At 34.2% G+C, this 23,326-nt stretch overlaps 2 protein-coding genes across 2 annotated transcripts; both read right to left on the reverse strand.

Moving 5' to 3' along the window:
- Window positions 1-2,809: 2,809 nt before the first annotated feature.
- Window positions 2,810-7,447, reverse strand: LOC120629311. Its single transcript, XM_039898219.1, has one exon. It carries the CDS (start codon window positions 4,851-4,853, stop codon window positions 3,033-3,035), a length of 1,821 nt encoding a protein of 606 aa, XP_039754153.1. The 5' UTR covers window positions 4,854-7,447; the 3' UTR covers window positions 2,810-3,032.
- A 267-nt stretch (window positions 7,448-7,714) lies between these two features.
- On the reverse strand, window positions 7,715-16,707 carry LOC120629571. Its single transcript, XM_039898536.1, has 4 exons — window positions 16,563-16,707; window positions 12,400-12,520; window positions 11,165-11,264; window positions 7,715-8,282 (listed from the first exon to the last, which is right to left on the reverse strand). The coding sequence occupies exons 1-4, from the start codon at window positions 16,602-16,604 to the stop codon at window positions 8,165-8,167; spliced, it is 381 nt and encodes a 126-aa protein (XP_039754470.1). The 5' UTR covers window positions 16,605-16,707; the 3' UTR covers window positions 7,715-8,164.
- Between the last annotated feature and the right edge of the window lie 6,619 nt (window positions 16,708-23,326).

Raw genomic sequence — 23,326 nt, forward strand, 5'->3', positions numbered from 1 at the left:
CGTGTTCCCGTCAAATGCCAAATGACGTTCGTTTGAATTGTTGTGCCTGTGACTCCTATTCGAGCATCGGCCATAAATCGTGAAAAACAATAGGCCAGTAGCGTCTAGCGCCGAGCTATTCGACACTCATAAATCTGTAAAGTTCGCTAGCAGACCGTGTTGTATGGACAAATTTTTGGCGATCTCTGCATTTTTTGTGGATACTGTGCAAATACCTGCATAGCAGGCTTAGTTTTTGGTTAATAGAATTTCTGCTGAACTGTGCAGTTGCAAAATTATATGAATGTCCTATTTAAAGATTGAATTACAGTCAGAAGGATCGCGGAACTGAAAAACAGCTAAGCATGATATTATTTTTCGTAAACATGGATTGTAAACGTATGCTACTTTTTACATGAAAAATGTGACACCCTTATGGGATATATCTGAAGCACAATTCTATTTCTGGTCTGGTTTTTGACGATTTAGTATTAAGCCCTGAAATACGCAGTATATTTTACTTACAGGATACAGAAAAAACCTACAAGTATTTTAAATGCTAAAGTGAATTGGTTTGAATGTCCTGCTATCACCCGCCAAGAATTTAGACGACGACTCTAGGGCAGACGTGAGGGCTGTTCCTCAAAAAGTGGGATGCCCCAGCAAGGCTAGCACGGGCGGGAGATAAAAATTATATCCCTCGATTATATCCTCTGACAAGGGGTATAATTAACGTGCCCACCTGGTAAATCACTGGAACATGGAATAGGAGAAGTTTACCCCCGTTTTTTTATACACATTTATTATTTAGATATTATTTTCACTTGTGCACCAGTACTCTGAGAGTGGATAAAGCTGTAGGAAAAGATAAATTTACATCCTTTCCCCGTGGATATAATTGTCTCCTGCCCATGCTAGCCGTGCTGATTCCGTGCAATTTGGGGATATATCATTTCCAAATTTTTTCTGTACTGATCTGCTGGAAGATTTCGGTTGGGGCCAATTACTCTGTCTTTTATTAGCCTTTAGACGAAGCAATTTAGCACGAGTCTTCGTAAAAAGTAATACTTTTTGCTTTCATAAGTGACGGACTAAACAAGTGGCCTACCTGATTGAAACTATCGCCTATAAACAGGGCAACACTAACCAGGGCATGTAAGGAACACATCCGGGAAAGTGCCGCCCTGTGTCGATCAACCTAGGGCGAAGGTGGTACGTAATGTGCCTGTAATGACATCGGCAACCTCGCCCTTTAGATCGAAACACAGCATTGCAACAACGCTGCTTTGAAATAAGCATGGCGGTAATACTTCTACGCACGAGCTCTATATATTGATATAGATTAGGGTATGGGTTTAATATAGCTGCCATAATTCTTGCAGGTTAGCCCGCTACCATCTTAGGCTGCGTCATACTGCACTGCACCACCGGGTGTGGTTTCAGCCATTGGCTAACTTGTAATAAAAAAGATACGTCCTTTCGCTTTATCACATTAGTACAAATACGCTTATTTATTTATACCTTTATAACGCTTGTTTTCCCAGATTGATTAAACTGCTAATTTATTTATTTTTTATTTGGATTCACAACCAACAACACATTATCACATTACACAATTGATATGGTGTATATAAATACTCACTGTGGCGTCAATTGCGTAAACCACATATTCAAAACCTAATTTAACAATTTCTACAGAAATACAAACAAAAAAAATGTTGGAAGGAAATCTTATAGTTATTTATCAATATATTGAGGTCGCAAAACTTTATCTGTAACAGTAATTGATTATATTATCTGGAATACTAGTATGTAAATTCAATTAAAAAACGACATTAATCGATCTATAACCAACTTCTTAAAGGCGCGATTCGCGTAGTGTCTCTATTCTAAAGTCTATATTATTAAAGTTCTCGTTATATGATAACGGAGAATGCTGTATTGGTACGAGACTTTGTAGTAACAAGAAGCTGATGCATTCGATTATTTCGTACAAACATGAAACACTGTAGAAGCTTAAACAGGAATATTGAATTCAGGGGTTTTTCTAGGTAATAAATAATTGCTACGGTTCGATTTGTTGATTTATGGTTATTAAAGATACGTCGCCCAGATAACACGCACCACGAGTTTCATTTGCATGGAAATGTGTCTCTCTGTTACATGTAATAGGTATTTCGTATGGGAAATGTAATGAGGGGTCCAGAGTCGATTTATTATAATAAGTAATAACTAAAGGTATCAAATATGTAAACTCTTAAGTGTTTCGCATGAGTATGAAATAGATGTACGACAACCGTGTCAATTTTTACGTTTGTTTTGGTCTAGTTCCCGTACGATTGTTAAGTATAAAATTCTATATAAATCTATTTTTTTTTAATTTATTCTGAATTAAAAATAGATAGAATGGAAGATAGTAAGTTACCTAGTTAGTTCCTAGTTCCTAACCTAACCTAGTTCTTCCACAAACATTATTTAAACCATAGCTCTGAAATCTGAAGTTGCTTGAGACTAAAACTCTTGTTCAGTCTGGATTATCTGTCAGTTAGATTGAATTAATTCGTTATGTGGCTTTATATTATATAGCAATATATCAATGGTGATGTAAAAATTTTCGTGCACTGTTAAAACTTTCATGTCAGAGAATAGGGGCCTTTAAGTAAAAACTTTCCGAATGTTTAAAGATAAATATAATTTTATTCAAATATCCACTCAAACGTTAGAAAATAATTAAATATTAACAGAATTTAGCACTTAACTTATTAACACTTCAGTAAATTAAGTAATTTGAAAAAAAACTTTAAAGTCAATCTAAATTTGTAACGTTTAATACAAAAATGCATTTAGGTACAAGTTATAATAAAGTACATTTTAGAACATTTTCTTTATTCAAAATGTAATATTTTGTCTTGTGTATCAATCGTATCGGTTTTCATTAAAATTTACATATTCGTACGAATCTAAGCTTATCGTCTACTGCAATATGTATTTGCAAACAAAATTTTTGGTATTGTATCTCATTATTTCAAAGTTCAAAGCAGAGACTTTGATATCTACTTCTCCATAACTTCTCGATGTTTACTCTTGTATCTCTTCAAAATGATCTCCAAACAAAACACAAAGCCGCTTACAAAGTACATGATTATAAGACCGTAAAAACATGAACTTAGTGTTTTTATGTCCAGTGGTTTCACAGTATTAGTGGTATGTTCCAAACCGTGTAATAACAACCATTCGTTTGTAATGTCCTTCCATATTTTGACAATTAATCCCGAATCTACCATTCGACCGATAAGGTGACTAATTTCCGGTGCAGCTGGCCACCGAGGTCGCATGTGAATACAAGCCGGCACACTTGTCACACGCTCCTCTAAAATTTGAAGTTTGTGCCGATAGTATTTCACTTGCACCATATCAACTGCGAGCAAATATCTCCTTCCAGCTCCCACTTCCTTCATGTAATTCGGAAGTTCTCGTAATTTTATTTGATTGTATTTATGTTCAATAGATGTATTTTTGTACAATTCAATAAATGTTGGCATTCCACCAATACCGTCAACAACTTCTATTGCTTCAGCTAATGTTTTTGTAGGTGGCTCTAAAATTGTATTCCGTAGGCCATCTATGAGTTTGCCTTGATATGATATACGAACAATTAGACTAAACCAAATCCAAAATATAAACATAATATTAATCAATCTGTACTTAGAGTTTATGTTTACTTGTTGACCAAGGAATATTCCAAGCATTTCAAATAAATTACCTTTGTTACACTTGTCCTTTACTTTTCCAATTCTTTTTACCACTTTGATAATAACAATGATAAAAAAACTTGCTAATATAATCAAAGGCGTAGACATGTTTATAAAAGGAAGTATAGCATTTACCCACTGGTATATTTCTCTGCGATTAGGCATGCACCAAACGATTTTTACAGTGTAAAAAACGTAAGATATCTGAGATACAGCGTACCTTATGGGTACTATAATGAAAGAAGGTGCCATAATATCTGCTATGTTATACACCAAGTCGTTAAAAGTACCCACTCTTGTACCGTTCACGCAAGTGCTAATCACTCCATGACTGTTGGCCGACATTATGTCCATCGTAGAATTTAAAACTTCTATTATTAATTTCAGTAAATTGCCGTCTAAACCACCAATAGCTACTGCGGTATCGTTTTCTATTTTTAATTTTACATAGGGAATGAATTCCAGAAGAGATGCTCTTATAGGGCAGCCATTAAAATTTCGGAATTTTGGTTTAAAATACTTTGTTGTGCCGGAATTTAAATGAACAGGGGTGTAGTTACCACATCCACCGTTGTCATACGGAAAGTATGTTATCAATTCAATTGTCTCGTTAATGTTTCCCATCACTACTATACTACCAACATCATTATCCCAAGCTGTTTTAGTAAATTCTGCAGCAAAATCGGTTGATAACTCACGATTAGCAATCACTATAATTACCTTGATAGGAACGACAATTATACGATTTATAACTTTTAAGAAATATTCAAACTCCGCTGCATCTACTGCAAAGAAAACTGTCTGTTGATACAGAACATTTTTATGAAAATCAATTTTATTTGAATCAAAATCTTTATTTATTTCGACTGTAACAACAGATCCTTCATATAGTTGTAAGAAATTTGTCACTACGATATCATCACAATGCTTCCAAACAACTGAGGTCAAATATTTTTTCTGATAAACGTTATTTGCAATAGACACTGCCTTTTTAATTAATTTTAAAGTTTCTGATAATTCTATAAGACTTGAAACAATAACAAACATAAATATGATCATTTTCATTGTAATAACTTCTTTATACTTAATTTTACGTCGCACTGAACATGAACGTGTTTCCATATTGGTTTATGATGCTTAGTTTTTTTTAACTTTCCATATCATTACATTTTATGTCAACAGTGACCTAATGCAATGTTTACTACTGTGTGAAACATTGATCGCTAAAAGCACGACGTGGAGTTATGTTTAATATTGATTACGTTTACAAATAAGTGATTTTTAGTTGTTATATAGACACATCAAAGTAGAAGAAGAAACCTAACACTTAAGAGCTTGGCAAATAAACGTAGCATACACAGTGTGTTTTCACATTCTGACATTTGATGGTATTGTCATTTGAAGTGTGACATAACTCTGCATAACTATTCCGTCGTTTTGCCATGCTGTCAATACATTGATATGCAAATTATAACTGCCGCCTTCAAGGTAGTGGTTTTTGTAGTTGTTATTAATATAATAACTAGCTGTTGCCCGCAACTTAACTGCTTTGATTAAAGTTTTTAGAAAATCCCGCGGGAAGTATTTATCTTTATCTTCCGGGATACTACAGGATGGTATGTATATTCTTGCCAAATTTGATCGAAATCTGTTAAGCGGTTTTGGCGCCAACAAACCAACAGAGTTACTTTAGGATTCCCCTTGAGGAATAAACCATAGATAAAAATAAGGTTCCTAGGTTTTTTTTAATAAAGTAAATGAAAAATCACGCTAATATTAAATTATTTATTTAAAACAGATCAAAAATTGGATGGTGGTATATAGTTATAAAAATGCAATTTCTTCTTAAATTATTTCAACTTTTTATATTCTGTGACAAAAGGTAAATTTGTGCTTTAATGTAATATATTTAATAAAATTTGCGTAATATTAAATTATTTTAAAACTTTCCGCTGTGTTGCATCGCACCTGGACACCTTCCTTCGACATTTTCATAATTAAAACTAACAAGAACCGTTTTAGATATATTCAAGCAAAAAAAAATTTACAGTCTTCTTTATTTGATACATGAAAAATGATCGTTCTATTTTTAAATCAATATGATTTCTTTTCGTTAACAAAAAAATATAAAAGAACAATCGTATATTTTTATTAGGACTATATCCAGTACAACAGCGGAATGTGGAAGTAATGTTATATTAACATTATCATATAAATATATTATGTAGAATACAGAATTTCTGGAATTTAGGTTTGCATTTAAGGCGGGCGGGTACTTTTTGACTAGTGCGCAACATAATAAACAATTGACAATAAAAAACAAAAATGTAACAAAACCATTTGCTTAGCCTATTTGTTTGCCCTAAATCAAAACTTAAATGAAAACTTGTTGTTTTTTTTTTGATACCATGGCGGTATTGACATAGTAATCTTATAGTACTTTTCGAAATATTAAATGCCAAAATTTTAAATGCGAAGAAAAATATCAAACTTGTTAACTTGTTATTGTAGGTTTTGACTTTGGGCTAACTAACTATATTTATGGACGAAAATACTATCAAATTCAGTACTTAAACTTAACTCTTTCTGTCGAATATTTAATGATAACAAGTTCATTCAGGATTTATTTTGTATGCCACAAACAACTTTACAACAACTAAAAAAATTAGTATCCTTTTTAATTCAATTATGTGGTGATCCTGCACTTATTGTTAAAGTAATTTTTAGACTCAATGGAAATCTTTTAGAAGTGCTGCAACAATGTTTAAGTATAAAATTTCCTCTGCGGTGCCTAAATCTAAACATATAAAGCCTTTTCCAAAATAGATATGAAACCTACTTTAATATCATCAAAAAGCAGAAAAATATTAAATACCGTTTTTCATAGTCTATACGTGGAAACGAGTCGTATACGTAGGCGATTGTTTCTTTGTTACAAAACAAACTTATTTAAAACCTTTCATAGCTACGTTCTAGAATTTGAATTTCGTTTCTAAGGCCTTTATTCTCTACGGCATTAAAATCCCAACAGAAATACAAAAATGACGTTAACATTGATAACTCTTCATATACTCAACTCAACTCTTCCTATCTCATAAATTTTCACTTATCTAAGATAGGCTTTGAGAATCAGGGCCTGATAAACTAAATTACATACATACTTTAGTTATAAAGGAATATTATGAAAACTACTCCACATGTAACAAAAAAATTGTTTTGAATTTGCCGATTTGATTTATTCATCTAGTAAAACAAATTTACTAATAAAAAAATAACTTTTTCATCAGTGATATATTTAAAAACTTAATAAAACCTCCAGTAAATTTAAGAAATGGAAGGACACACAAACTTGATTTTTTGTACGTTTTATCGTAATTTTTTATCAGCAGACATCGTAGTTTTGTCAACAGTAAAAGCTTAAATTTGTTTAAGTTTACCTTACATTAAAAAAAAAATCGCATAAGGATGCTCAATGTTTCCACCATGCCATTTGTACAATAAATTACATAGCCTATTAGCCCGTGAGACGATCGTCTGTGGCAAAGTGGTAGGTAAATGGCACTGAAATCTTAATTGCGCACGAAATGTATGTTGTGATTATGGAGGGTAGAGGTAAGGAGGATCATCTGTGTATATGAAAAAGTGTCGTCAAAATGTATTAAATTAGGATGGCGCCACATTTGCATCAAGGTAACTCTTAAAAGAAGCGCCAAATATAAATATTGTTAGAGAAGGCTTGAAAAATAAACAAGGAAGTAAGGTTATATTTACCACAATATTTTGTACAACGTAAGTTGTTGAAATTCTCAATAATTAACTACTTTAGTCGATAATGGGATTACATTTTTTAACTCGGCATACTTCAATTCATCTACGATTGCTACATTCATACCATACCCTGTGCATCCACCAGCGCCATTGTGGAGGATTTTTGAACTGTTATTTAGCGCATACAACTGGACACTTTTTCAACTTTTCTCCCATATAAGATGACTCTCCTTACCTCTACCCTCCATAGTTGTGATAATTTTGTGACGTAAATCGATGAAGTCTTTTAAAAAAAATAGTTCAAAGACTGTATATTTTCTAGTCTTTAATTGAGGTTAAGAATGTGTTACAATTAAAATGTAGGTATAAAAAAAACGATGTACCTAATCAGGGATTTCAGTAACAACTTTTATAAAAATACTAAGAAACTTGAAATTTTAACGATTTTATATGACAGCAGTAGGTATAATATCTTGTATAGCCATTATAAAGCTCCTGTAGAGTTTTACCTTTTACTATAAAACCTACGTATCGTGAGAGGATATTATAATAGTCTAGATATTCGTCTCTTGTACCTCTGTATATGTGATATTAAATTACTTAATCTTAAAATATAAAAGCTATATTTCATAAAAATCTGTGGAGAAATATATAAAAAGCGCCGTCTATCCGCCACGCTGTGTCAACACGGCGTCTATGAGTAAGACAGCTCCGTTGATGATCGACAAAGAAGCCTTCGCTAGGTTCTTGTTTGTGTAATCCGATTTAGAAGTGTTTTGGAATCTGGAAACAAAGTTTAAAGTAGTTAATTACGTATTTGTTCACTAATTTAATATAGATAGCGTTTTGCTGATATTATCAATGCTGCTGCCTAAGTTGGATAGGCCATCACCTTTATTATCTATTAAAGATGGCAGGGAATCAGAAGCTCGAAGAATATTCCAAGGCGATGTCTATGAGAAGCGTGGAATCGAAGAACATCTAACATTTACCAATGAGATACGGTGCAGATCCTTAGCATGCAGCCTTGCGGCCAGCATTATGATAATATAGAAGATAGGAAAGTGAGGGTGTAACTAAATATTTGTTGTTTATAACTCCTTAATCACGAAACGGATTTAAATACTGTTTTCTACTCGTTAAGATATTTAATTACATATGTTATATATTCCCATATAATAAAGCCTAATTAAGCTTTTTTTTGTAACAATAAAAAAGAGTATTTTGTAACCAAGTCGCCGATAAATACGATGTACATAAATTTCGAGTAGTAGTTCTTATCCTAAATTCTAAAGATATTATACTAAAAATAGCTATTTAGCTAACTAATAGCTTTATTAACTAATTATCCAAATCATATTGATAGGATGTACTATGTACTGAAAATTTGTTGTACCTATGTATGTTATTATAATTGTTGTAATTATATTTAACTCTGATAAAAAGTTAAGAAGAAGTCATAAAAGCAACCGAAAAAATAATTCAAGGACTAGAATCGCTCGTCCGTATATTTTGTTCGTATTGTGTGTGTAACGAACGAGCGCTGTAAACATTTTCTATAAGGAAATGCTTTAATCATATAGGCAGTAACTTCACGTATTTTTCTAATTTAAATCCGTGCAAAGCCGGGTCAGTCACCAGTAACAAAATGAATAACTGATGAAAGAGCAGGGCTAGTATTATTCATGCGCCCTACGTATGTTTTTTTTATTATTCTACTACAATTTAGTCCTTGACTACGATTTCACCTGGACGTAAGTGATGCAGTCTAAGATGGAAGTCATACCCCTAGACATAGGTTTCATCGCACCGGAACACTTAATCGCTTACCGGCCCGTCTTTATCGGTAGGATGGTAACTAGCCGCAGCCAACCCTCCCACCAGACCAGACCAGAGCAAAATTCAGAATTTATAAATTCTCGAATTGCCCCTGCTGGGTATCAAATCCGGGTAGGTATATGTATCTGGGATTTTTTTCTCCCATTACTTATCAATAAGCTTTCAGTAAGCGGTGATAGCGCAGTGGGTAGGAGCTCGACTTCACTTTCGGGGGACCAAATCGAATCACGCACCTCTAACTTTTCTAAGTTATGTGACTGTTCGCAAGTATATATTTTAATGAATATTCAACTACTTAATCTAAATGTATATCATTTAGACAATCTTAATAAAACAGTGGTATTTTTGCACTGGTAGCTAAAAAATGTCTTTTACATTTCCTTAAAAATACATGTTTTTATTCGTTTAAACATTGCAAAGCGGGTGGGAGATCTTCAAATATTTTGTATTTATAATTCCTTTTTCCGAACACATTATGTGTTTTCGGTAGAATAAACTTTTATAATTAGGCAGTTTCCGAAAATTAACTTCTCGCTCTTTACGTCTAAGATGTTGTCTATTACTAAATTCTTCCTTGAGTACGTCTAATACTGGCAATAATTTATGATATGTGAATAATTCATGGCATTAATTTGTATATTTTAGTTTGATTCTTTAGGTTCTATGGTTTTTATCATTTTTAGTTGTAAGTTGTATATTCGGGTAATAAATGTTTTATATTTTCTACCACAACTATTCAGACCGTATCCAATTATTGATTCTGCCAGTGCAAAGTACAGTACTCTCAGCAGATTTAAAATGTCACTTGCTTCAACAATGAAGTAAATCATCGTCAGGAAACCTGCATGCCTGAGAGTTCTACATAATGTTCTCAAAGGTGGTTGGAGGTCCATCAATCCGCACTGGGCCAGCGTGGTGGACTACGGCGTTAACCCCTTCTCATTGTGGGAGGAGATCCGTGCCCTGTAGTGGGCCAATGAGGGGTTGATATGATGAAGCTTCCATTTAATTGTGTTTTTATACTTATGTGACATTATTAGTGTTTTTATACTTATCAAACGATAAGTATAAAAACACTAATAATGTCACATATATGTTAACCAACCTTAACGAACTTCAGTCTAAAATATCATAACTTTATCAGCAGGGAAGGATCTGGCATGGCATCTATGTAAGTTGTAATCATAAACTTGCCATGTTGTGTACTGACTACTGTAGGTTTGTGATTACAACTTAACTAAAATAAATCAATACCATCATGCCTCCTCACATAAACCCAGTGTTGTTTGAGACGAGGCGATTTACCTAGATTTTACTTTCAGTTGTCTTTTCAATAAAGTTAAGTAGGTAATTTAAGTTTTTGTCTCATCAATAAATTCAAATACAAATTCAAAATTGTAGACCTTATGAAAGGCACTTAGGAAGCTTTCATTCATTTAACGTGTTACCACCCCATTTGTTAACTTAAAACTAGAGCTACGAGGGTTCCAAACGCACCCTAATCTAAGAAGACCCCACAACAAACTTAGCCAGGTCTTTTTTTACCACAATCTCACATTAGAGTTAATATTTCCTATGAAGTTAGAGCAAAGCTTTTTTTATCATCCTTAATATTATAATAGGATTTTTCGATAAGCTTACGTTTTATATAAACTTTCTTCTAATTGAGAGACATCTTAAGGATTTCATCTGGTGGTTTGTTATAAAATGATATGAACAAATTATATGAAAAGCGTAAAATGAGGACGAAACCAAAGCGATTATTGTCCCAAATGTAACCATCAAAATTTGTTGTAATATATCTTTGCTTAATAGGTGTTAGGTACCTGTCAATTAAGACCGCTCCACTGGCGACGAACAAGGCCACGCCCACGAGCGAATAGAAGATGTCGATGCGTTGGTGGGACGGCGTCTGCATTAAGTAACCTGGAAGGTAAGAAGGGAAATATTTCAACTTAAGATCGAGATATTAAGACCGGATTCAATTGCAGTATATTTTTATTCCACTACAAGTTAGCCCTTGGCTGCAACCTCATTTTAACGTCCAGTCTAAGATGGGCTAACTAACGGGCTGATAGGTTAGCAGTTATATTAAAGCTACTATAGATTGCTACGTTACATCGTATCGCTTTGCGGCACATCTTTACCGTTGCAGTCTAAGATGGTAGCGGGCTAACCTGTTAGGGAGTATGGTAGTCATACCCCTAGACTTAGGTTTCTACGCGACATCGCACCAGAACACGAAATCACATACCGGCACGTTTTTGTCGGTAGGATGGTAACTAGCCCTGACAGAAGCCTCCCACCAGACCAGACCAGACAAATTTCGTAAATTATAAATACCAAATAGCCCCTGCCGGGGATCGAACCCGGGACCTCCACTCGTTAGAAACTACGCTCACCACTGCGCCGAGGTGGTCGCCAAAGGAGTTTACATCGGTTTAGATACTTTTTGCGTTCTAATAGTGATCGACTTCACCTATTAAATTTTATATTTTTAATAAAATGTTCTTACCCACTCTTGGAGCAAAAATTATTATAAATTAGAAACCCCATTTCACACGCTTTAAATTTTCGGAACATAATTGGCTACGAATAATCCAAAACCTAATCGCGGTGAAAATCCAGTTAAAATCGGTTAAGCAATTCCAAAGATCAGCCTCTACAAACAGACAAATATTATAGATACCTATGTTTGTGTTGTGCGGCCAAATAAATAATCATAAAGATAAGCTAATCGCGACAAGCCTTATTTTTGAACGATAGCAAAACCCAAACTATAAAACTATATATAGCAGTCAACAATGCAGGTGTAACTCCGGCAGGGAGATAACGTATCTTGCAACATGCGTAAATCATGCAATCACTGCTGTCAAACGTCACTTTTCCAAAAATAAATTTCAACACTTTCATATTTATAACATTAGTAAGTATTACATTCAATTTGTACAAGCTCATTGAGTTGTCTCGAGATATATATAACAAGTTAAGTTTGACGTTTAATATGAATGTTGAGTTCCGCAAAGTAACGCGTGCTTCTGGCCAAGGAATCATAACTTACCAGCAGCTGCTCCTGCAAATATAATGAGGAAACCGACGTAAGTCCCGGTGACGAGCATGCCTATATCAGCTTCACCATTGTAGCTGTGGTAGTGCAATGCCACACAGGAGCAGGTCAGCGCCTGGAAACGAGATAAAGCTAAATTAATAAGACCTGTGGTAACCAGCGCAGAAGCTCAGTTTGTAAATGTTTTTAAATGCCCAATTTAACTTTCTTCTGCTTATGTATTTCATTATTTTGTATAAAATGTGTGTGTGCAATGTAGTATTCGAAAAAACAAACAAAGTATAAAGAGCTGTACCTCTTTATACATTGTTCGACGCCTCTGATCTAGTTGAACATGCAGACATCTTCTAAACGGTGTTTAGAGGCTAATTAAAACCCGTACTGCTGAGGACCGTAAGGGTTCTTGCCACGCACCGCACTTTGCAAATTCTCTGATGAGACTGCTTCGTTAAGCCTCCGTATAACTATAGTATAGTATATAATTTAGCTGTGAAAGCAGTCACCGTGTGCTCACTGCTTTGATTCATCAACATTATCATATCTATTCGATTACTGACCAACTGCTGAGCTAAGGTCTCTTCAGGAGAGCTGTTTCCCGCAAGGTCATGCACAGTTTGATCGTTTTTTGTGTATCCCGCGGGAACTGTCATTTTCTTTAGATTATAAGTATAATGTCCATCTCCAAGGTGCAAACTATACCAAGAACAGTGCAGCGGTTAAGCTGAACATAGGTAGCACACAACCATACACACTAATATTAGTAGATATGGATAAATCTCATAAATTTGGTAGCTTACTGTGACTTTTTTTAACGTTCAGTAGTTTCTAGAACTGGATGATTCCTCCAAATATTCTTCTCTTCCTAATATTGGATAAACACAATTAAAGAAAAAGATAGATACATAATTTGCGGCATTTATTTAAAAAAGACAAGGTTGGAATTGCGTAATGTATTTTTACCCGTCCAATGAAGGTGATTCATTACACACGCGGTCGCGAATGCAATACAGTTGGTATCCTTCTATACGAGGTTATCGAGGTGATGGACCTTGTCTCAATTATTAGTTTACATCGGGGATTTGAGACTATATAATGTAGAAGCACACGCGCCTACATTTTTTTGTGATTTGTTTACAAATGCCGCGAGCATCGTTGCTTTCGTTAGCTAAAAATGTCACCAGGATCAAAACAGTACACTCTTATGTCTACTAATTAGTAAACCTCATAAAACACGTTAGTCAGTACTCACTATATAATACCTACCTAATACCTATATACCTACCTAAGCCTTGTAAAGCGATCATCCACGACCTCCGCACGTACATAAGGTGGGTACGCGTTTTACATTTTAATTAATCAGTGAACAGTAGGTGTATGTCCTCAATCCAAGTATAGTAAGTAGGAAAGCAAAAGAAAACTAACATCAATGTATTATAAAATTTCTCTTTGCGATTTACGTAAGATATTTCACAGTTTAAGCTGTTATAATAGTGGCCCTCATTTTATGGTATTATAAAATTTACTATTTTACTATACATCTCTTTTGAAATGTTAAAACAAGCCTTAAATCTTATAACTACTTAATACGTGGGTATCTAATAAAAATTCAACTATAGTATGTCCGTTAAGGTAACAAGCAGAACGTAAACAATCTTGACATGCTTTTTTTACTAAATGAATTTCTTGCATTTTTGTAATGTTACCTTAGATAAGGGAGAATACCATCGAAGAATGTTACGAATATCAGATTGAGCTAAACAGAAGGGCGGTAAGGATGAATATGAAAAGTAATTAAAAAAATAACAAAGTTCGTAAGTACTGACTTACGAATCATTGGGCAGTTATAATTTAAGGTATTATAAAGTAGTGTTCGCACTTTGTATCTTCATTCCGTGACATTACCTATATATATTCTGTGGTTACAAAGACAACAACACCTTTCATGAAGATTTGACCATGTCTTAAATTTAATTTTGCTATTCCTAATATATATTAATAGGTGTTAACATGAGGACTGGAGAATATTTAAGTGGGTATTGTGAAGCCTTGCTGTGGCAGAGCAAATCAATCGATTAAGGTACGGTATTAGGCACACAACTGAGAAATGATAGAGGTACGTGTTGGAATTCGAAAGTAAAGTCGAAGTCCTACCCACCGGGCTATCATTACAAGCTTTATACCCAATAACAGAATCAAATATTAATTTAAATTAACCTCGATATAAACTAAAACTTTTTTCCATCACGGGGCCTTCGTCATGCTCTATGGAACACAGATATCATTCTGATGAGTCTAATCACGCTATAGCTGTTATTTGCTCAGACAGCTGATATTCTTGATGCTGCAGCATTGGTTGGAGGTTACCATATCTTGGAAACACCGATGTAAGAGTTGGTACAAAATTTCATATTATTGTGATTGTTTTGGTGAAGCTCTGCGCTCAGACCTAATTATAGTTTATAACCAGCTTGTAACTATTACGATCATGTCGGCTTTTATACAATTAAAACTGCATCAAAAGCTAATCGGTCTATTCGTTGAAATAGAATGCCATAGATAGATACACAGATACACGCGTTAAACTCTTTTCGCGTTGAGTGATAAATGTTAATTTATAATTTTCTTTTTAGCTATTGAGCCTGTCATATATCTATGTTATGAATGACTCGATTATTATTATGGGTCTGTATTGTGTAACATTCTATGGTCATTGATTAAACCAAGCTAGAAATGGTTACCAGTGTTTTATTATAAAGTGAAGAATATAACACAGAGCCTATGTTTATAGAATAGACTTATGTGTAATTTCCATACAAAATTATGGATTTTTGGGACATCCACTGCTATGCCAATACTTATAAATGAAGATAAATGTAAAAAAATACTTTATGATGAAAAATTCAAGAATAGGAAGACGTGGGTTTTAATTCTAAGGGGAAGACACATGCCTTACTTATTTCGGCGTTAAGTAATTTTAATTTTAACGTGACACCTACCTCAAGCCGTTTCTTAGGAAAGTCCCTAAAACCTTTGACCGATAAACAGACAGATGAACTTTGTTATAAATTTGCAGTTACGAATTTGCAGTGTGATTTTGTTTTAACGTTTTAAAATAGTAATATTTAAAAAAAAATCTATACAAAAACAAGACGCGATCGTATTTCGATAGCTGCTTGAAATAAAACGAATCAATTTTATTGGGGTGTGTCGATAACTAATTATTATTTTACAGATTTATTATGACACAGATAAAGCCAATGACCTCGAATGGAACTCTTTTGTCAATAGTCTTAATTTGAACGTACCTTAATCGTTAGGTCAGTATTATAGTTATTATAAAGATATTTTTATTTTCTAATTAGGCACAACATTTTGAAGAAGTTAATGTGCGGAAAACGGCCCAGTTACCAAGATTAATGTATAATGAACCTAGGTATAATGAAGTCATATTTTTTATATAAAAACACAATGACTCACCGTTGTGCGTAGTTTTGGTATCGACGAGTAAAGTCTGCTCTATGGTTTGTTAGTATAATTTCGATTATAGTAGTTTATATTATTTATAAATACTTGAATTATCGCAAGTAATGTTTTAAAAAATACAACTAGGTTATTTATTTATACGTTTACGCATAGGTAAATTTTTCTCGAAAATTATGGCAGAGATTAATAAATAAACTTGGCTTCTTAAACTAGCACGAGCTAGTAACATGCGTTGCTTCTTGCTGTAGCTTTTAATTTGATTAATAGAATATATCATAGATTAAATAGGTACTTATAGTAAGATCTTCTAAAGAATAAAGACAATATTTTTTATTTCTGATTTTGATAATATCGTATAATTCATTTAGGTACCTATATATAGTAAATTAATAAATACTAAGACGACGAATGTACGTGAGTGAAACGTAATGTGAAATTTCTCTCCATTTTTGGAGAGACCTGCTCAGACACTTAATGCTCCACTAAATGCACTAAATGTTGGTAGATAAACATTACAATTTTAAGTTATACACATTAAAAAATTGTTATGTTACAAATGTAAACAAAAACAAGGTATTCACAACTAGCCACACCGATTTTTTACTTCGCAAACCAAGCGTATACACAGTCTTCCATTCCCTACCATAGCCTCGAATATTGTAACTCAAACTCACCAGTTCCAGGAATTTGATAATAGATAATCTGCTGATTGCCATTTTGTCACGGGAATTTATAAATTCTTCACAAATTTGTTTACACTGGGACGCGGGCGGCGATGTAAACGCACGGCGTATAGACTGCGCGAGTACCGAAATCGAATGCGGGCGGTGAATGACGAAGTTGAGTATGACATCATAATCGTAAGGCCATGATGACGAATAAATTGAGACTTTCAGGTAGGTACAAGTACCTTTGCTGAATAAGATATTCATTTCCCTGCCTCGATAATCATCTGTTTTCGTTGCATCGTTCTAATTCAGTTCAATTTAAAAATTTTGCTTCTCTACATAACTTCTAACGTAGAAACTGTTTGATTCGTATTTTTGATATAGACCTCTTATGGATCACATTAGCCATTATGATCCCATTAGCCATGCTACTATGGAAAGGACCGTGTTTATCAAATTAGAAAATTTATATTGGCCTACATAAATTAGGTTCAGTTCCTTAACATATATAATCAAAACTAATTTTTTTTTTAGGTTTTTGTTTTTTACGTTTGTACAATTAAATGAAAGCTTACATCCAGGATATGGGCATAGATTATTATAATATAGATTATTTACTACAAAAAGTGCCAGGGTAAATTTTTAGGGGGATTTAAAAACATAGACTATACAATATGCCTGGATTCACAGCTTAAACAACCATAGCCATATTTTGCATAGAAATTGCTTGCAAATAATGCATTGGTTTCTTAATTACCTAAGGAAATAGTTTCCGCGGAATTTGCAAAAACCAAAAACACGCAGACGTAGTCGGGGGAAATAGCTAGCTATAAATAAACTCTCACGTAACGTCATGCAAAGAAAGAAAGTTTATTAAACTTCTGAATTCGATATGCATTTTAACCGGTGTAGATACCATAACCTTAGCCCTTGACCTAGTCAGACTGTCTACAAGAGGTGAGCCGTCATGGGGTCCCTACGGGAAGCGATTACCCTCTATCTTTGAGCATGACATCAAACTTGCCGAGCGGGTCTGAGGCAACTGGCTAACGTATTCACTCACTAAATACAATGCATTCATTGGATTGTAGAGGAAGTTGCCTGTTGCGTGTTGAAGCAGTGTTAACGATGAAAACTATTTTTAAATACTTACTCAGATTTATCTGTCAATAAACCCAATTGCGCAAGGTCGGAGAATTGTTTTCAGCTTTATAGTCCAATTCACGATGTAACCTGTTTTATGTACATAATAATTTAGATTCAGAATCAGTGTTTTCAAGTCTTTATAAAACATAGATGTATACTCCTATTTTCAAAAAGGCTAAAGGTTTTTTCAAAAATGCTTATAATATAAGCACTTTTAAAAAGTGAAGAGTTTTGTATTTATATATTGTTATATTAGGTACTAGCTGTTGCCCGCGAATTCGTCTGCGTTTGATTTTGTTTTTTGTTGTGGCAAATTTAGTTGTAGATCTAATAAAAATTAAAGTATTTAGTATTGCTAAGCCTTAAATGAAGGGTTTACTGCTGTCCGCTGACGAGTTTCGTCCTCTATCTCCAACCACAGTTTGGGCAAAATTAAACTCTTCATAACCTCTATAGTACAAAAATAATTATTTAAATCGGTTATAATTTGTCGGAGTTATGGTGTAAAATCGTCAAACACTCATCCCCTCTCCCAAATGAACCGAGCTGAATGTCGGGATTAAAATTTTCCTATATTACTTCTAACACTTCCAAGAATATGTGTAAAAAGTTTCATGAGTAGTTTTTGCGTGAAAGCGTAACAAACAAACTTAAATTGACATTTATAATATTAGTAGGGATTAGTAGGGATGCTAAATAACTTAGCTTAGCTTTTGAGGTTTATTGAAGAATTTAAACATTTCATTGACGTCAAACTCATGGTTAGTCTATTTTATCTATCAAATCTTAGCCGCTATCGAGAATATTATTTAAGGATTCAAATTTGGGCCCGTTAAATATATGTAATTTAATTTTGAACCACTAGTAAAATAAGCTGCAATCAATGATTTGTAATGACGGCCGACTGGCGCAGTGGGCAGCGACCCTGCTTTCTGAGTCCTAGGCCGTGGGTTCGATTCCCACAACTGGAAAATGTTTGTGTGATGAACATGATTGTTTTTCAGTGTATGGGTGTTTATCTGTATATTATAAGTATTTATATGTATTATATTCATAAAAATATTCAACAGCTATCTTAGTACCCATAACACAAGCTACGCTTACTTTGGGGCTAGATGGTGATGTGTGTACTGTCGTAGTATATTAATTTATTATTTATTTATTTAATGATTAAATTCATCGAAAAGTACAATATATAAAAAAAACATTATAGTAAACTTTTTTTTTATAATACGTGCTATCTGATGATTGGTATATATAGAAAGTACATTCCCAAACTGGAAATACTTTGTGCTATTAAATAAATTGCTGTATTTTTTTTTATATTCCACCCACATTGAATCTTTTTTATATTTACCCTATTCTATCAACGCTTTTAGGCACGTTTTCTTAATATACCTACCTTAAAAGCTACATAACAACTCTGAAATAATCTCTACATTGTATTTTTCTTTCTTTTCATTATATATTCTTAATGCAAAGAAGGACGTTTTAAAATAGAAAAAACAACAGGGTTAAAATAGATAAATTACCTTTTATTTCGGGATTTCCCCGGAAGGTAATGGAGAACATCGTGAGGAAACCATGCCTGAGAGCTCTCCATAATGTTTTCAAAAGCTGTGTGAAGTTTGAAATCCGTACTTGGCCAGCAGCGTGGTGGACTACATTCTAAACTCTTCGTATTCTAAATGCTCTGTTTTATGATATATATAATATCATATTTGCATAAACAACATATTAGGTTAAATGTCTTTGGCTATCAAAGTTGAAACATATAATTTGCGAAACAAATAAATGACGTAAGTATGCCTAACCGTATGACATCACGAATGACTTCACTGCCAAGTTATATTTACCTACTTAGTTGTATCATACCAACCTAAGATTGGATCATAGCTATTTGTAGTGTATGTCACTCCATTAGGGAATGACAGAATGGTTAAGTTATTGGTCCTTGTTATGATAACGAAAGTGACAATCGTATAAGCCCACCAACCTGCATTGGAGAAGCATGGTGAGAGGAGGCCTGTGCTCAACAGTGTGTCATTATTAGGCTGATGAAAATGAAGTGTATAATACGAGTAAGGATTCGTTCAGCCAGACCAGCTCAGAGAAAAGAGCACATTTTGACCGTATTCAAAATAGAGTATTAGATCATCGAAATTAGGTACGTTAATTCTTAGATTCCATCCATTTATTATTTGATGACAATACGATGCTCGGGGATGCGCAAAACTGCTCGCATTGTGTGTGGCACAAACTTTATTCAATGACCTAAGACTCAAAACGATAAAAATGTGCTCTCTGAGCCAGTCAGTTTGAATAGAACCAAAGTGGCAGTTATCAGTCTACTCTCTTTTCATTAAGGTTATTAAAATACAGTTTAATGACTGTAATCGTACTCGAGACTCATGTTTCGTAAAATACGATAAGAATTAATGTTTCTTAAAAGCGAACGATAAGACGATTATGATCTAGACCTACAGCTAAATGGAAGAGGTTTTTGTAAATGATATTGAATATCATTTCAGAAAAACAAACGGACAAGTGCGAGTCGGACTCGCCAACCGAGAAACTTCGTAAAAAGTACGTTACGGTGCGGTACGGTACGTACGTTACATACGTAGTAAAAAGTAGACAATATAAATAGTGGAATACTATTTTTTAATGATTTAATTACAAATGTATGTATTCAGATTTTAACAAGTACTTGTAGTAAGTTGGTATAGGATATTACGTGCTAAATTTCATAGTTCTAGGTTAATGAAATGTACACACACACATTTCGATTTACGTCGGAGACTCGTACAGTGTCGGGTTACGTTTCTTTTATGCTTCTTCTTTTTTACGAACTTAGAAGTTTAATTTTTAAGATTGTTGTGTAGATTTTACTATATGGTTGTTTTTTTTTGTTTCTTTTCGTTTCCGAAAACAAAGTGGTACGGAACTCTAAAATACGTGAGAACTCTGTCCCATCGATTTGATCAGCTTTTGTATAGACAACAATAGTTAAAGGACCAAGCCGATGGCTCAGATCAATCAAGTAGAAAACCGTCACCCATAAACACATCAACAATTCGAAGTTCATGCAAGAAACATGTCCTGCAAAGTGCCGCGCTTTGTGATCCGTATTTCGTGTCTCAGATTCCTACCCGCCCCCGTCCAACCTTCGTATGTTTGATGTTTTACTGTCTATTACGCACACCAAGGTTTTGAGGTACAATATGAATCAAATAGTACATCTAACTAAAACTGCCTCGTTAGTCTTGTCGTAGTGGTTAGAAGGTTGAAATACGGATCGCTAGGTCCTGGGTTTGATTCCGGGATCACCGCAGTCGGGCTATAATGTTAAATATTGAGAGTAACTGTCAAGAAATTTACAGTAGGTACTAACTAAAAGCCATATTTGACAAGGTTGCTTAGAAGCATCCGGCTCCGCTTTCATCTCTCACAAGATAGAAAAATGAATTTTAAAATGTAAAATGTAAATTGTTGATATTGGAAAAGAGCAACTGCTGAGTTTCTTGCCGGCTTCTTCTCGGTAGAATCTGCCTTCCGAACCGGTGGCAGAGTCAATAGACACAGGCAGACTTGACGTTTCAAAAGTGCTTATATTAGGCCTACTTGAAATAAATGAATTTTGAATTTTCAATTAATAGGAGCCTATTGAAAAGCTGTCGGTACCGGTTTTGATAACCTGCCATCCCTTATTAGGGTATCGTGATAGATAGGTAACTCTATATCCCTCTCTGCTATGAGAGAAGAGGCCTGTGGTCGTCATAACAAACACCGTATATTTAAAAGTGAGGTTGTTCTTTGGACTTTATTTAGGTAATATATGTACTTACATTACAGGGTCAAATAAAAAATACCAGAAACACCTCGACCTTGTAGTTTCTATCATAAAAAGTAACAACTTTTGTTCTAAGACTTTTCAAAATTCAGTATTAATCATGTTATTCCTATACAGTGGCATTACACTGTGAAGCAAAATACCTACATGTCCCTGTTACCAAACCGAGCACAACAAACCGAACACATACCGAACACGCACATAGAGTAGTGTTTCGTGTGCTATTGCTCATGCTACATTACAGAGTAGTTACAAGTAGGTAGTCTCTATGTAAAATGTTGAATATTGAATATTTCACAAACTTTCGAGTTAAAAAGAAGTCGTAGAGCAAAAGTTGTTAGTTTTAATGTAAACAACTAAAGACCGACAGCATTCTGGTATTTTTTATTACAATATACAATACAATACAATATACAAACAATACAATGTGTTAGCAAACTACGAAATACTGTTGAAGTGTGCATGAGTATATAAAATAAGGAATCATCCTATAAAATATTTAATCAAAAGAAAAATATTTATTTTTCCATTAAATCGAATTCAAAACATTCTAAGTGTTTATTTATGACAGCCCTATTAAAGATATAACACATGGTACCTTGACTTTAGTTTCGCATGTGATGGCAGTGGCTGTATCTGATTTCTTTTAGTAAAAATTATGGCAGTGATCTACTCAAAAACTAATAGCGTTTCGGTTTGACCGATACTCGTAAGTCTCAGAGTCAGTACATAACGCACCTGTAAAGCCTGTGAGGTATTATTTCGGTTTTTATATACACGTCGTATAGATAAAAAGATATGCTGATGAGGATGGTAATAGTGAAGTAAATATAATTCGCACTCACCCAACAATAGTTTGAGCCTAAATTAACTCACTCGTCTTACGCAATCCTCTAATCAAAATGTCCTTCACACATTCAACCTATTCGAATGAAATAAGCTGTTACCTACTATGCCTCTTACACAATAATTAACAGGTTAGGTTATTAGTGTACATATCGCAAATATTAAGAACGCTAACAAAGAGCGAGATCTCTATTAATTAGGTATCCTGGTAGCAGTTGTAGCTTTAGTTTTAAGTTTACGAATATGGTTGTCGCCATAATCTCACTACCACGTAAACATTTTCATGTAATGTACGCATCAGAAGTGTAATATGGGCCTAGTACTTGAATAAAGATATTTTTGATTTAACACAAAAGATTTAATCAGTTTGGCATTGGTTTTAGGTAATAAGGTTGTTTGTCTGAAGGCCAGTTACCGATTTTTTTTTTGCATTCCTCTACATAAAGCCCTGAACTGTAAATCTGGTAGTAAGTGAAGATGCAGTCTTAAGATAGGTAGTAGCGGGCTTACCTATTAGGATATGACAGTTGTATTTCACCTGCCTAATTTTTAGGTACTTACCCCTTAATCGATTTCTACGCGCCTGATGGAACGTTAAATCGCTTGGCGGCACGTTGATTACTAGCCAAGGCCAAAACATCCCACCAGACAATTTTTTTTCCGAAAAAAATACTTTATCTATTTTGATGTAGTTTTTTTGCGTTCAGTCTAAAAACATCCTTAGAAATATTACACGGGAGCTCTGCCAACGTAGGTTCTGTTTATTTTTTTATCGCCTCGTTGATAAAGGGATGAACATGTTCGACTGCAGATCACGAGGCCCAAACCCGGAGTTTGGAAATTCGGTGCTTTAGGTACCCCCGGATTTCGTAGAGCACGCGGTCCTGCTCATGCACAAAAGTGGTAATCTGTCTTGTGCTTGCAT

Source organism: Pararge aegeria, chromosome 14 (genome assembly GCF_905163445.1).
Source record: "Pararge aegeria chromosome 14, ilParAegt1.1, whole genome shotgun sequence".
Lineage (NCBI taxonomy): Eukaryota > Metazoa > Arthropoda > Insecta > Lepidoptera > Nymphalidae > Pararge > Pararge aegeria.